The sequence below is a fragment of the Cygnus atratus genome, chromosome 1, assembly GCF_013377495.2.
Source record: "Cygnus atratus isolate AKBS03 ecotype Queensland, Australia chromosome 1, CAtr_DNAZoo_HiC_assembly, whole genome shotgun sequence".
Taxonomy (NCBI): Eukaryota; Metazoa; Chordata; class Aves; order Anseriformes; family Anatidae; genus Cygnus; species Cygnus atratus.
Genome location: NC_066362.1, coordinates 195,432,079 through 195,448,667, shown reverse-complemented (window position 1 = coordinate 195,448,667; position 16,589 = coordinate 195,432,079). Strand labels below are relative to the sequence as shown.

The following is a 16,589-nucleotide window of genomic DNA, read 5'->3' as shown; positions in this document are numbered from 1 at the left end:
AAATTTCACACTGATCCTGAATCCCAGCCAAATAAAACAATTATAGAATGAAAGATCAGAAAACATCTTGTGTAATACTGCCATTACTGCAGGACCTTTTCACCGTGGAAAGTGACTTTTGTATCTTTTCCTTCTCTTTCTTTCCACAGTACTTTACATTCATGGAATCTGAGATCATGTTGATTTCTTTTTTCTTTAAATCTCTTAATTTATCACTGTCATCAGTCATTCCACATTTAACTAGATAACAGGTATATCTTTTTTTTTTAATTTTAAAGTGGAAAAAAAAATAATCTTCTGGAATTGATGAAGCAGCACAGAACAAGTTCACCAAGCTCCCTGCATAGTACTATTTCGGCAAAAAGAAGTTGTCAAAACTATTTCAGTGTTCTTGAATCCTACTTACTGGTGTAGTTGATCGCATTGCATTAGCACATTATTCTTTGAAGTGTTAGCACTTAAATCAGAACGTGTAATGTATGCAAAGAAACTGGAGTTAGAAACAGCCTAAAAATTAGAAATATGACATTAACAAAAGCTACATTTTGATTTAAACTTTTGCAGAAAGTGAGACTACATACTACAACTAGAGATTTCAGTATGGCTTCTGTTTATTTTTGTTTAGCAATATGATATGTTGGCAAAACTTAGGCAGCCTAGAGTGAGTCTCACTGTTCTTGTACTTTCTTCTCTCTCCCATCCTTCTAACTGTTTAGCCCTCCAAATTTGTCTGGCTTCTGCATCTCATAGAAACATAGAATGGTTTGGGTAGGAAGGAATCCTCAAATACCATCTCTTCCAACACCCCTGCCATGGGCAGGGTTGCTTTCCACTAGATCAGGTTTCCCAAAGCTTCATCCAACCTATCCTTGAACATTTCCACAACTCCTCTGGACAACCTGTTTCAGTTCCTCACCACCCTCATTGTAAAAAACTTCTCCCTTAGGTCTAATGTAAATCTATCCTCTTTTAGTTTAAAAACTTTACCCCTTGTCCTGTCCCTACAGGCCATGATAAAAAATATCTCTCCATCTTTCTTATGAGCATTATTATCTATTGAAAGGCTGCAGTATGGTCTCCCCGGAGCCATCTCTTTTCCAGGTGAAACAACCCCAGCTTTCTTAGCCTTTCTTCACAGTCCTCTGATGATGTTTGTGGTCCTCCTCTGGACTCACTGTAACAGATCCATGTCTTTTTTGTACTGAGGTACCCATTGCTGGAAACAGTGCTTCAGGTGGGGTCCCACAAGAGTGGAGTAGAGTGTGAGAAACACCTCCCTCAATCTACTGACTACTGTCTTGATGTAGCCCAGGATATGATTGGCTTTCTGGCCTACAAATGCATGTTGCCATCTCATATCCAATTTTTCATACACCAGAATGTTGAAGTGGTCTGCAGGGCAACTCTCAATTCATTCATCACCTATACTATATTGATAATGGGGATTGCCCTGACCCAGGTGAAGGACCTTACATTTGGCCTCGTTGAACTTCCTGAGGTTGACAAGGGCCCATTTGTCAGGCCTGTCATATCCCTGTAGATGGCATCCCTTCCTTCTAGCATATCACTAGTTTGGTAACTCATCTTGGTATCCTCTGCAAACTTGCTGAGTATGCACTAAATCTTACTATCTAGATCATTAATGAAGATATTAAATAGTATTGTTCCCAGTATATACCCTTGAGGGACATCACTCATTATGGATGGACTCGAAGCATCTTGCCCTCCATTCCTCTGCATCCCTCTGACTGGAAGCTGTTCCTGCCTCACCACGTCTCCAACAGACTGCTTCTGCTTCTTCTGGCCTCTTTTTGCACTCACCCTAATGATATAAAGCCTGATACCAAACTAATCAGGTCAGAAGCACCTAGTTAGCTCAAACTTACTAGGAACTGTAGTATGTGTTGTCTCACAAGTTTGCATGTACTTCCAATTTAAAAAAAAAAAAAAAAAGTATTTCATAGTACAATTTTGAAAAAAATAATGGTTATTTTGCTCTCCTCTGCCTTGATAATCTGTAATTTGGCATGGTGGTAAATAAATTACATGTAATGGATTATAATACTCTTTTTTTAAACATACACAGGAATTGTTTTGTGAAACCATACTTTTTAACATAGCATTTTCCTTCTGATTCCTTATGTGTCTCAGGTAGATTATAAATCATTTGCTCACCTTGGGTTAAGAGCTGGAGAATATGTATGCATTTACACAACAGAGCAGAGAGAGGTGATTTTTTTCAAAGCAAGAGTCCCTTTCATGGTGCCTTGTGCCCTTATTTACAGGTTCAATATGGCTACATCCCAATTCCATGTAAGAAAAACAGGATTGCTTCCCAATCTGCCCATTTCCAGATATTCTGCAGAATTTCCAAGGTATCAGCACTTGGGGGATATCAGAGGATCTGAGCTGTGAAGATATGAGGAGCTTCACAGTGCACAATGCCCCCGTACATTACAACTATCTTGCCACTAGGACTGCTACATTCACCACTGAGTATTTTCATCCTTTGATGGAAATGTGTTAGGAGAGTTGGGTCCCTTTCCTTTAAGTCTGTATTCCCCATGTTCTTTGCTTATGAGGAAGATGTCAATTCTGCAATGAGCACTTTGTGTGATAAGTTTAAATGTTGATATTTCTACTGCAGTTCATTCATCTAAAATCATTTGTGTTTGTAAAGCCAACAAATGATTTTGTTCATAAGATAAATTAGTATATGGTGAGACCAAAATAAGTAAAACATATTTACAAGAAAGCTAAATACCCTTTGTATACTGATCTCAGAGAAATCAGAATGAAAAGAACTGATTTTAACGGTGGTAGATTTTAGTATGATATTGTAGTTTTTTTCAATATTTGCTGGAAAAAAACATTATGTTAGAAGAACTAAAACACCTCAATATTGAAAAATGTTTAAATAATAAATTGAATGACAATCAGAGTTTTGTTTGTTTGTTTGTTTTGTTTTTGTCAGTTATATTCCAATGATAATCTTACAAGATTTCCTATAAGATATACTCTCATACTACATTGCAATTAATCATGTTGATCTTGTATCTTCACTTTCTTTGTGGGCCAGGGAAGATGATATAATGTATATGGGATATATAACAACATAATATACTTTATAAAATGTTTTATTAGACCAGTATGAAAAACACCATAGCACAGAGTTATCCTTATTTGTGACATTTCCATCTGATTGTCAAAACTTGTCTTTAAATCCTAATTTTAAATGAGATACTTCATCAACATATAATCTACATATTTGCAGTTTACATAGAAGAAAATAGATATTTTCAAATGCTGTTTTTTGCTTTTGCCAAACTCCAGCCTCTAATAAAAGGTAGAAAATGGGCGTTCTTAACATCAGAGACAATAAGCAGTGCAGTGGAATGACCTTTTCCCAAATCTGAAAGACTCTCAGTGTTCACTGTCACTATCTTGACAAAGTAAAATGCATATTTCTCTAATTTTAAACCATTTGCAATATAGAATTATCCGATCTATAGCTATTTATGCTTAGATTTTTCTAAAAGCTCTCTAGCATGTCCATGGACTAATATTTTAAAGAGATTTTATTTCAGTCGTTTGAGCTGCCACTCAAAGTTTTTGAAGGGAACACTCATCATTTTTCATTTTTCATGTTATGCCTATGTGAAGAATGTCCGATTTATAAATATTTATAATCAGTAAAGATAACAGAACAATGATTTTTTTTTTTCTGTCAACCACTTCCATTAAGAAAAATTAGTTGCTTCATAGGTGTTTGATATGCAGTCTGACTCCGTTTTCTCATCTGTATCAGTGTTTTTAAAAAATGTTCTTCTTACCTCCTAAAGATTTTGGTTCTGCAGCTGCTGTATGTTAACAACTATTGATTTCAACAGAAGTTCTGATTGCTTGGTTCTTGCAGTGGTATTTTAATCTATTATAATAATATAATTTATTTATCTTATATTTGGCATCAGACAGGAACCAAAATCTTCAGCACTACCCATTATTTTTAGACATTGAAATTTTAAGTATAGGTGAAAAGGTAATAAAAAAGGAAGTTGCAGAAGCAAAAAAGGAGTTAGCTTTCACATATGCATCTTTGTGAGAGAGAGATTTCTGCAAACATGTACTGTCAGACTTTTTAGCTAACCCATGTGATTTGCAGAGTATTGTTGAAAGGAGGAACATATTTAGATACAGCTAGTAGTTCTGCACTGCATATACAAAGTAATGTGTGGCAGTGAAGGAAAGACGATGGGCTGGCAGACACTTCTGTACTGGTGACTTAGGTTCATAGAAATAGAATTAAAAATATTGAAAATGTATATTAGCATAAGCAATAAATTTAATAGCCATCTTTTTTATATATATTGTTTTGAAACTACAGGGGAATTTTCTGTCTTAAAGCTCTATGCCATTTCAGTCCAGAATGTGAGTCCCTCTTGCAATCCAGAGTGTCTTTGACAATCCTTTCAGAGATAAAAGTTCTTGATTTGTCTTTAAATTTTTAACATGCCAAATTAAAAAAAAAAAAAAAGAGAGAGAGAGAGAGAGAGATTTTCTTATTCCATTTTTGTTCCATATATTGTATACTGGATAATTGAAATATTATTTTGATAAATGATAGATTTTTACCTTTATTCAGTCAGTGTTCACTTCTTATTTGTTTGTGAGGTTTGTTTGTTTGTTTGTTTCAGAATATTCAGAAGCTGTTCCTGGCCTCCCCACTTCATATGCTGCTATTCTCAGAATCAAATCTGGTAGTTCATCTTTAGCCTCATTTAACTCAAAGAACAGACCACGATTAAGCAGTCCTTCATTAGGAAGTGTATCTTCACCAGGCTGGAGAGGAGCTGCACAACATTATCACTCCCCAACAAACCTTTACCACTTTTCAGAGGCCTTCAAACATGACGGTAAGTCTAGTTTCCTTCTCTGATTCTTTGAAAAGCCCATGCTTATATTTGGCCAACACAATTTTTCAAAAACAGTATGTTTGTTATCAGTTAACTTCAGTGTTTCTCAAACATAGTTTTGAATTTTATTTAACAAAGTAGAAATAGGCATCTTTCCCTTGAGATCTTCCGATTAGTCTTAAAGTCACCAGTTAAAATATTTCTTAAAGATTGCTATACAGAACTGTTTTATGCAATTTTTGCTACATGAAAGTAGCAAGCTAGTGATTTGAAATTCCATTACAGCACAATTTGATCTGTGCAACTAATATCTGTATATTTGAGAAGCAAAGTAATAAAATGTCAGTCCCTCTTTTTTTTTTATATATATATATATATATATATATTCTCTTTGGAATTTTTCTAATTTAATCAAGAATGATAGTAACATAAATTAATGATGAATAGTAAATCTTATAAAATTACTTTTTCTCTAAATTGTCTGCTTTGTATAGTCAACTCTGTTATATATATTTATGCATAGCTACACTTATGGTGCAATATGGTTTCATTTACTTTTCAATACAATAATTCAAAGTAATAATATGTATTTTCTCATATTTGGTTACATTTAAAGAACCTGTATTTCTTTAGCATTTCTTTAATTATATTTATCTGAATTATGTAAGAAGAAAAAAGAGAAGATGAGAGAGAGACAGAGAGAAAAGGAGAAAGTGAAGAAAGAAGGAGAGGGAAAGGGTGAGATACGTAGAGGCTAGAGGATATTTAAACAGTAGGCTAAGAAAGTAACAGAGGAAAGACCCATGAATAATACCTCACAGATCAACAACATTCGTGCAGTATAATGATTGTGCTTACAGAATTACAGCTTCATTCAATAGGAGCTGTAATTATTTATTTATTTTCTGAAAACTACCTTGCATGCATTGAAAGATAATGGTATATGCTTTCGTTTTTTTTCTGTGAACAGAAGTGGCTTATTTATAAACATGAACATGTTCCCTAAATGAAGCTTTATCTAGCAGACAAACAACTTGAATTAAGCAACCAGATAAATTTTGTTTCATAACATTTCTGTTGCTGGTGCAGTTTTTTACACTTGTCTGTTTTCTGCAATATTGTTTGTAAGCACTGACTACACTAAACTCAGTTATTGTCCATGCACCAGAGATTGATGAAACCTCCCAGGCAACCTAGTATGTGCAGGTGAAAAACAAAGTTCAAGATTAGAAGCAGAGTGTACTATCCTGGTCTTCGACATCATGAGTGTCTAGAGCCCAAAGCAGAAGGAATTGGTAGCTGCAAGGCAAAAGAAAAGAGACTTTAGGAATAATATAATATAATCTGGAACTATAAAGCATTTTCTCCCTAATTGACCCTGATTTTTCCATTGTTTTCCTCTGGAAAACAGCTTACTATGTTTAAATTTGATATGAATTTTGACTGTTACACTTGAATCCTTTGACAAAGCTGAGAAAAATGTATGCTTATCACTTTCTAAGAAAATAAGAGATGGGCTAGTGACCCTTAGGGTGCGTTCTACCACCTAAATCCTTGGCATTTCCAGGAGATATACTGAGATTGTGCCTGGTATCAGTCAGCAATCATGACTCTTCTCAAAATACAGAGATCACATTCTCACTCTGCAGTTTAGCTTCTTCTATTTTGCAGCAGAAAGTGAAGAACCACTAACTGGAGTCAAAATTTTAAAAGGGTCATAACTCATAAGCCCCAATGAACAGAGCACTTCACTCAGAAGAGGGGAACTTGAACTCTTTCTTTCAAGGACTGCATAAAACAGTCCTAGGAGAGTTACTCCATCACTTACAGGCCTTTGTATATCCAGCTGGGTGGAAGCAGACAGTTGCACAGATAGGTAAATGTGAAGCACCTTAGTAATATTTTAAGAGCCCTTGATTATCTGAAGCACCTCCATGGCACAGGCACACGTATGAATTAGGACTTAAAAAAGACTATTGTACTTCAGGTACAGCAGGAGTGAGGATCCTGTGTAAGGAGACTGGGCTCTGCAGGATATTCTGCATCATCCTAGAGGGTGAGAACATCTCTACTCAGGCAGCTGAATCCAACTTTTTCTAAACCTCTCTTAGTTCACGATATGGAATATTTTCTGTTAATTACTTACGTCTGAGATAAATATTTAACATTTAGAAACCAGAAATAAATTTACTGTCTCAATTATCTGGTTTTCCATTGCCTTGAACTAAGTAAAATAAGTAAATTTATTGAGTTCAGTTTGGTCTTGAGGCTCATTTATTATTTTAAAGCTCTTGAAGAAAAAATATTGTAGTTATTTTCCTAATAACTAGTTTTTTCCTATTTCCTTTAGTTATTTTCCTACTTTTATGTGACAATTTATAAAGTTAGGTGATGGTGTTTACTAGCCAGGGCATTCTAAATAAGGAAATGGTACAGTTCATGTGCAGTCATAAGGGGCCTGCTACAAGTGACAGAACATTAATAATGGAGTGAGAGGGACATTTTTTATGTTATTACAATTGAGAACTTGCATAATTCAAACATCTCTTATATGGCATACACTCAGGAGCCAGATTTGCCATAAGAAAAGACAAAATACTCTTATTAGCAGCCTAAGTATAGGGGTTCTCAAGGAACGTAATTGATTTCCCAGCAGACATGCTCAGAGGCCTGACATGGCTTCTAATGAAGCTCTTCTTATACTGACTTTATGCTGTTTAATTTGCACTCGCAGTATATCAGTATGGTTTTCTTGATATCACAAATTAAAAGAACTCTCCAGTAGCTCACTGCTGAATTTAAACTATATAGAATTACTTAGCATAAACATGCAGTTAAGGCAATACAATCCTCTTCAAGCTATGTATCAATGTGTAAAGTCATGACTAAAGAATGTGCACAGAAAGTGTGAATTATTCATGAAATACTCGAAGAATCATAAAATTGCAAACTCATATTTTCTTACAGTTCCTAAAACTTTTGGAAATGCAACAGTAAAAATTAGAACTTAACTGTGAATAAAGTTCTATCTATGGTTTGATATCTTTTACAAGAAAAGAAAGAGCAAGGTCTACTTCACAACAGAAAATGTTTGAATCAATGAACTTCAAGATGTGTAAGATGAGAGTCAAATTTTTGTTGAATTTGAGTTCCTGGTTCCACACCATCTGCTAGGTACTTTCAAAATACTTAAGATACAAAAAAAAAAATGGTAGTTTTTATAAAAGTTTGTGTGGGGAACAGAAAAGCTTCCCTTGAGAAATTAAAATAGTAAATTGAGATATACCAATGAATCATAGAATCATAGAATAATTTTGATTAGAAGGGACCTTAAAGCACATCTAATTCCAACCCCCCTGCCACGGGTAGGGACACTACCCGCTAGACGAGGTTGCTCAAAGCCCCATCTAGCCTGGCCTTGAACTGCTTCCAGGGATGGGACATCCACAGTTTCTTAAGGCAACTTGTTCCAGTGCCTCACCACCCTCAGACTAAATAATTTATTCTTTATACCTAGTCCAAATCTACTCTTTTTTAGTTAAAAAATATTACCCCTTGTCCTGTCTTTACACTCCCTGACAAAGAGTCCCTCTCCTGCTTTCCTGTAGAACCCCTTTAGGTACTGGAAGGCCGCTGTAAGGTCTCCTTCTCCAAGGCTAAACAACCCCAACTCCCTCAGCCTGTCTTCACAGAAGAGGTGCTCCAACCCCTTGATTCATCTTCATGGCCCTACTCTGGACTCGTTCTAACACATCCATGTCCTTCTTGTAGTGGGGGCCCCAGAGCTGAACATAGTACTCCAGGTGGGGTCTCACAAGAGCAGAGCAAAGGGGAAAAATCACTTCCCTCGACCTGCTGGCACACTTCTTTTGATGCAACCCAGGATACAGTTGGCTTTCTGGGCTGCAAGCGCGCATTGTTGGTTCATGTTGAGCTTCTCATCAACCAACAACCCCAGGTCCTTCTCCTCAGGGCTGCTTTCAATCCATTCTCCACTCAGCCTGTAGTTGTGCTTGGGATTGCCTTGGCCAAGATGCAGGACCTTGTACTTGGCCTTGTTGAACGTTGCTGACAATATGGAAAAGCCCCAACAATTATTATAATTGCTCACCACCCACTGCCTGATGCCCATCCCATCCCCGAGCAGCAGCCCACACACACCCTGGCTGATCACCCCATATAATTGTTCAGCATGACGTCATACGGTATGGGACTTCCCTTTGGCCAGTTTGGGCCAGTTGTCCTGTTTCTGTCTCTTCCCAGCTCCTTGTGCACCCCCAACCTCATTGCTGGCAGGGCAATATGAGAAGCGGAAAAGGTCTTGGGATAATCTAAACATCAGCTAAACAACAGCTAAAACATCAGCATTATTCTCATACTAAATCAAAAACATAGCAGTAGGAAGCTACTAGGAAGAAAATTAACTATCCCAGCTGAAACCAGGACAAAGGCCCAGCCCTCATCAGCTTGGGAAAAAAGGGCTGTTACTCAAGTACAGTGGGAAGGACAAACCCCATAACTCAGGCCCATGGGGAAAATGGCTGACACGAAGAGTCCACTATCGTTCCTGTCTGTGAGGACAGCCTCTTAACCAGGACTCTTCATCCTGAGGCCCTTTGCCCCATCCCAGGGCCAGGGCAGAGGGAAGTGGAATTCAGCATGAAGTTGCAGACCAATAAATGGGTTGTCTAAACACTGGGGAGTAATTTAGGTGTTTAACACACTTTTAAAAAAGCTAATATCCTATGGATATACATGAAACTGGCAGATATGACACTGGACCTGGAAAAAAAATGCATGCCTCTAGATCAACCACACCCGGGCACCTCATATGGCATTAAATACTCATTTTAATTCCAATTGTAATATCGAGAAGTCCACTTGCTCCACCTACAGACAGGTAACTCATCCCTGTTGCACAGAGTAGGGCTCATCTGTCAGGGCTGGGCTGTGCAGCATCACTTCAGGGGTTGTGAGGAGCCTCACCTGACCTGAACCTACACCAGAATAGAGCAGGGCTGACACAAACATGGCACTCCGCTGGTCTGCTCTGCCCAGCAGTTTTGCCCAAGACAGTAGCTTGTAAGCAATCTCCCTGTCTTGACCCATGAGTTTTACATCCTATTTCTCCCATCTTGCTGAGGAGGGGCAGTGAGTGGCTGGTGGCTTGCAGCTGGCAGAGGTCAACCCACCATAATATGTAATGTACTACAGTAATGCTGTTTGAAGAGTATGTACTGTAAATATAAGTTTTTGTTGTTTTTGGTGTTTTGCTTTGTTGTTGTTGTTGTTGTTGTAGTTTTAGCTTATGAACTGTTTAAGGCTTATAATTCTGTAAAAATTTGAACAAATATATAAGCCTGCTTGCTTCTGTAACGTAGTTCATATGTATGAATGTGCTCAAACAGACTTTATAATCAGGCACTTTTTTCTATTTTTGCTCAACAATCATGCATGTTTACTACTATCTAAAAATCTAACCATCACCTTGGTTACTCGTGGGACTAGCCTAAGGTCTCAGAAAACATACTACTACAACTGTTCGCAATAACACTGTGGTAAGATCCAAAGATGCGCTTTTCAGGGAAGATTCTCAATGGAAAAAAAAAAAAAAAAAAAAGAAAAAAAAAAGAGACTGATGCAGTTTATTAGACCTGGGACTAACAACTAACAACCAGCATTTATTAACCCTGATGTTGGCTTTCTTGAGCATAATTGAGCAGTCCTTCAGTCTATTTTGTAAAAGCACACATGAACAATTTCTGTGAATATTAATCAATCTGCAATTATGCTGTAGGCAGAGGAAATTGTATTTAGGTTTTTAATGGTGATTAAATGTGTTTAATATGTGATGCAATACTAAAAGAGAAATTAAGATACTCCCAGTTGTAATCAGGTGAAATTCATCTGGTAATCCACTTTGAACCAGAATCCTCAAGCAGATTGCAGTCAAGCTCTCCTAGGTATTTGCTGTTGTTATTAATGCATCTATAACTTGGAATTCCTGAATAAGTGAACGTTCTCAAACAACACGCCAAGATAAGCAATTAAACCAAAGTTAGTTAAAAGTAAGGTTTTAACCCATGTGTACTTTTCAATTGTAAAACTTCATTGCCATCTACTCAAAAATCTCCAGTCCTTAAAAACAGTGATAGATAAGATTCATCTGTTCCTGAGAAATCCCATACTGATCACTAAATATGTTTTCTCCAAGCACCTCAGGTTTTAGTCCACGTATTGTTCTCTCAGGGACAAATGTCTGCCTCAGAAATGATTAATATAATGGTTGAAGAAGATATTCAAAAATTGAAATGAACTAGTATTGAAGAATGAAAAATGAAAATGAAAAGGTTGAGAACTGCTAATAACTAAATTTTATTTAAAATAAAAGTTTATCAGTTAGTAGGATGGCAAAACACAGCCAGAATTCTATTACACGTTTTCCCAAAAATTCAGAATTTTATCCTGCAACATAAGTCTCTAAGTCTGTAGTATGAGTGGTGCCATGCACACACTTTTTTTTTTTTTAATATTATTTATTATTAAAAGAATGGATTAACTATGTAAATTTAGATGTGAATATTTACATTGCTTGTATTCAGAGATTTAAGGCTGTGAAGCCACCAGTCTGTATACCTGAGTCTCACCCCACCATGAAACTGAAACATCAGCAGTGTGCACTGGCTTCTGGGAATTATTAAGTCCCACAATTTCAATGTAACTTTAAACTCCCTACACAAAAATCAGAATATAGTTAGCCTCAAGTGGTGTTTTAGTCAATTTTGGATAAGTTTAAGTCAATTTTGGATTTTCCATTATCTTCAATGGGGATTTTAAATATTGGCTAAAATATGTGCCCATCATTGTTACAAATACTGAAGCCTTCACAAGGCTTCATTTTATCTGATCTTTTATTATCATTATGTATAAGAAGATTAAAACTTTTCTTTTTAATTATGTCATACAGTATTTTAATTTCATACATATATATATATATATTTGAAAATATTTCAATGAAATATTTGTATCTGCAATATGTTCCCTTCATTTCTTTTGAAATATAGACAGGAGGTATAGAACCGGCATTGCTAACGACACTAGCACCTAAATAGCATTGCATAATTTACTTTCTAGAAATCCTAGACTGTAAAAAAATATTTTATCTACAGTGTCACTCCTAGGGAAAAGGTAAAGACACTAGTGCTCATCAATATTTCCAAATCGTACATCTCTTAATCTGCATGGGATAACACCTAAATCTAAAAGCATTATTTAGTTTTGCATTTATTAATCAATTCTTGCTGTTGCTAAACTCTAGTTTGATGAATGCTCTGATTATTTATAAACAGATTCTTTCTTTTGCAATATGAGAAGTAGATAACTCAATTGTAAGATGCAATCCATACAATACATTGTAACCATAAAATGACAGATAAAACCCTGTTCCCCTACATTTCATTGCAGCTAATAGGACAAAATGACTATCCCCTCGCTCGTCCAAATCCATAGGTTCGTGCTCTAAATCTGATGTGTATTATGAGACTAAATGATTCAAGAGTTTGGAGCAAGGCTAAGGTGATTAAAATTCCACAGTCTTCTATTGCATAGTGAGCATTTGAGTTTTTCACACTTACGTGTTCACGAACAGTGTACCTGCAACCTTTTACTTTTCTGAAGGTTACACTTCCCTCTGCACATTATGAATGAATTGGAGTCATAGACATATTGTTTGGGTCTATACAGCTTTTCTTATCCAGAAATGTTAATTCATATGAAGATATATATATATGACAAAATTAGAGAAGACAGTGGAAGAAAATGAAATGTCAGATTTTCATATACATTATTTAATAGTAGCAACCAGTTGCTGCTATTAATTTTAAAAGCATTTTTTTTCTTAGCAAATCTTTGACATAAAGAGGAAATGTGCTTCAGTTCTTTGTGATATGAACTTCTGCAAGCATCAAGATAATTTTTTGTTTACCTTACTTCCTATAAACAGAGTTAATTCCTCTAGCATTCTTAATTCTCTTAACCTGCTCATTAGGCTTCAGGCCAAAATATGTCTGTTGCTAAAGCTATCTTAATGCACTGCCTTAGATGCACACCTTAAATCATACTACTTCATTGTTACATTAATATTCCTTTCTTATATATATATTACTTTTAACTATTGCTTTTTAACATAGCATCTGAGGTAATGTGATTTGAATCTCTAGATAACAAAGATAGTTTTTTCATACTATCATCTAACTTTATAAATCATAGAATCATAGAATATCCCAAGTTGGAAGGGACCCATACGGATCATCAAGTCCAACTCCTGGCACCACACAGGTCTACCTAAAATTTTAGACCATGTGACTAAGTGCACAGTCCAAAAGCTTCTTAAATTCAGACAGGCTTGGTGCAGTGACTACTTCACTGGGGAGCCTGTTCCAGTGTGCAACCACCCTCTCGGTGAAGAACCTCTTCCTGATGTCTAGCCCAAACTTCCCCTGCCTCAGCTTGACACCATTCCCGTGGGTCCTATCACTGGTGATTAAGGAGAATAGGTCGGCACCTGCCCCTCCACTCCCCATCGTGAGGAAGTTGTAGACTGTGATGAGGTCTCCTCTCAGCCTCCTCTTCTCTAGGCTGAACAGGCCAAGTGACCTCAGCCGCTCATCATATGTCTTCCCCTCTAGGCCCTTTACCATCTTCGTCGCCCTCCTCTGGACACTCTCCAACAGTTTTACATCCTTTTTGTACTGTGATGCCCAGAACTGCACACAGTACTTAAGATGAGGCCACACCAGTGCAGAGTAGAGCGGGACAATCCCTACTGTCGACCGACTAGCAATGCCGTGCTTGATGCATCCCAGGATACGGTTGGCCCTCCTGGCTGCCAGGGCACACTGCTGGCTCATATTCAACTTGCTGTCAACCACAACCCCCAGATCCCTCTCTGAGGGGCTGCTCTCCAGTGTCTCGTCGCCCAGTCTGTACGTATAGCCAGGGTTGCCCCGTCCCAGGTGCAGGACCCATCACTTACTTTTGTTAAACTTATGCAGTTGGTGATTGCCCAGCTCGCCAATCTGTCCAGATCTCTCTGCAAGGCCTTTCCACCCTCAGCTGAGTCTACAACTCCTCCAAGTTTGGTGTCGTCGGCAAATTTGCTCAAAACACCTTCTAGTCCTATGCTATAACACATTAATATTTATTCATAATTTCAAAACTTTCGCACTTCTATTTCCACAGAAAGTGTCGATTATGGGCCCGTTTTTGTACAAGAGCCAGATGATGTGATTTTTCCTACTGATTCTGAAGAGGAAGAAAGTGTCTCTGAATTGTCAAGCTCATGGAAATCCTATGCCCACATACAGGTACATGTTTTAGAAGTCTTTGTATTTTTAAGAATATTTGGTCATAACAATATAACAGAAACACATTTGTGACCAAATCGTATTCCTGATTGAATGATTTTTCTGATTCTAAATAAGCAAGAAAGATAAATGGCAGTGAGTAAAGGCAAAGCAATCTGTGACATTTCAAATTATGTTCTCTATGCATTGTATCTATCCATGTTAAGGGACTCTTTTGCCTTGTTTTCTCACACGTCTGTAACAACTGACAAGATCAAAACCTTTAACTGACTTTTTTTCTAAAAACAACATCTTTAAAGATGGGAAATACTATCCTATTTTATAGGGAAAGCAGCAAAGAACAGGTAAATTAAATGACATGACTATCTAATACAAGGTACCATAGTTTAGCCACGTCTGGACTCTTTTCACTTACAAGACCAGCATCTTACTCTTTTGCAACCATTTTCTCTTCCCTGTTTTCCCATATTTGACAGTTAACTGTTATACAGATCTGTTATGCCATGCCTGTGAGTCTGACAGTTCAGCTTATTAATGGTGCCCACTTACAGGTGGAACCAGCATGCTGCAGTCACCTTATCCATTTGCTATATCTGACTCTACTCATATTTTTACAAATTGCAAGTGATGTAGCAGGGTTGGGAGAACATACGGGTGATTTTTTTCTCCGGACACCCTTTATATTTTCACATAGAGTCATTCTTCAGCTACAGAGGGAGACTAAGGACTCTTATCACCATCCTTTGTCTTATGTGACAATCATTGATTCTTTGTTTTATTTTTTACCTTTTACAATTATTTCACTTGTGGATTCTTTAGCATACTGAATGAATTTCCCTTAGGCTTATTTGAGTCACAGAATTTGCACTTCTATGGCAAGAAGAAATTCAAAGGCAGTACCCCCTTTAGATCTCCCTACTGCAACAGCACTGAATCTGCCTCAATGCAACAGATGTGATTCATTAAACTGGTTTGGTATGTGTCACAAACTCCTCAAACAACACAGACATGGCTAACATAGAACACAGGATTAGTAATGAGTGGCCAGAAAGTCTCAAAACTGGAATTGCCTGAACTCAGTGTGGGATGAAAGACGGTGTTGCATTTCTTCTTACTGATAACCCTTGTGTAATTTCTATTGCATATTTGTTACTTTGTTGATAAAAAATAATGTGTGTAAATTCTACACTCAGTTTAAGAGCTATCAGTCCATTCAACACAGCAAGAGTCTATGGGAAAAAGGTACAAATTCCCAAAAAAAGAGGGGAACCGTGTTCTCAGTTCTCACAGACAACCTCAATAATACTAGAATCATAGAATGGTTTAGGTTGGTACAGATCAGATGATCTTTAGCCTAGCCATCACCACCACCTCTGCCATGGGCAGCGACAAATATTGTGGAAACATCTTCTTTGGGAAATCTATGGAGAATCTATGCCATCTCATTTCTTTCTTGGTCCAACCATTTTTGCATTTCCCCAGAGGAATTCAGTCAACAAATAATTTCAACATATCCATTTCTTCAGTTCTCCAGAGATTCACTAGTATCAGCAGCCTCAGAAACAAGCTGACTTGAAAGGTGTTCATGCGAGGGAAGCTTTGACCAGAAAGGCCTAATTTCAACAGCACCATTTAACTTCTCTCCCTTCTGTTGATACCACTTGTCCATATAGTGCATGCCATCACTACCATTCAGTGGAAGAAAAAAAAAAAAAGATATGCATGAATTGTCGGGCATATACTGTTCTCCAGGGAATGTGAAAATGTGAAGAGTGAATTTAGCCTAAAAAAAAAAAAAAAAAAAGACTATGGTAAAACAGAGGTTTGTTGTATTTCACTATCCAATATTTTCCATATGAAATATGGGGGAGACGATGTATTTCCATATCACCAAAGTCCCTGTCGTGTCATCTACAAGCACTGGACAATAGAGATCTTTATTTACCTGGGCTGTAAAGTCCATGCTGCTAAGAATTCTTTTCAGCCATAAACAAAGCAGAGTACAATTTTTCTTTTTCTATTTTTTTAAGAAGTATATTAAAAGACCTCTTAAAGAACTAAAAGATTCCAGAACTGACATTGTCTCTGCCATTTTTATTTCATTCCCTTAGTCTGTATAACTGATGACACAGTGTTCATAACCTCTTTACAAATTACTTTTTGCTAAGACATTACTTCAAGTTAATGGCATGGACAATGCTCATATCATCTCAGATTTTCTTCCTGTTTGCAAAGATCTTATTTCTCTTTGTTCAAGCTCTACCCTGAAATCAAAATTTGTACCTTCTTTCCTTTTTTGAGTCAGTCTTTG

At 36.9% G+C, this 16,589-nt stretch overlaps 1 protein-coding gene across 1 annotated transcript in view; it reads left to right on the top strand.

The window, feature by feature from the left end:
• CNTN5 (contactin 5) overlaps window positions 1-16,589 on the top strand; it is a 680,315-nt gene that overhangs the window by 400,182 nt on the left and 263,544 nt on the right. Inside the window, 3 exon segments of the mRNA XM_035542535.2 lie at window positions 4,695-4,913; window positions 14,154-14,224; window positions 14,226-14,278. Of these exon segments, the coding sequence (XP_035398428.2) occupies window positions 4,695-4,913; window positions 14,154-14,224; window positions 14,226-14,278 (343 nt within the window).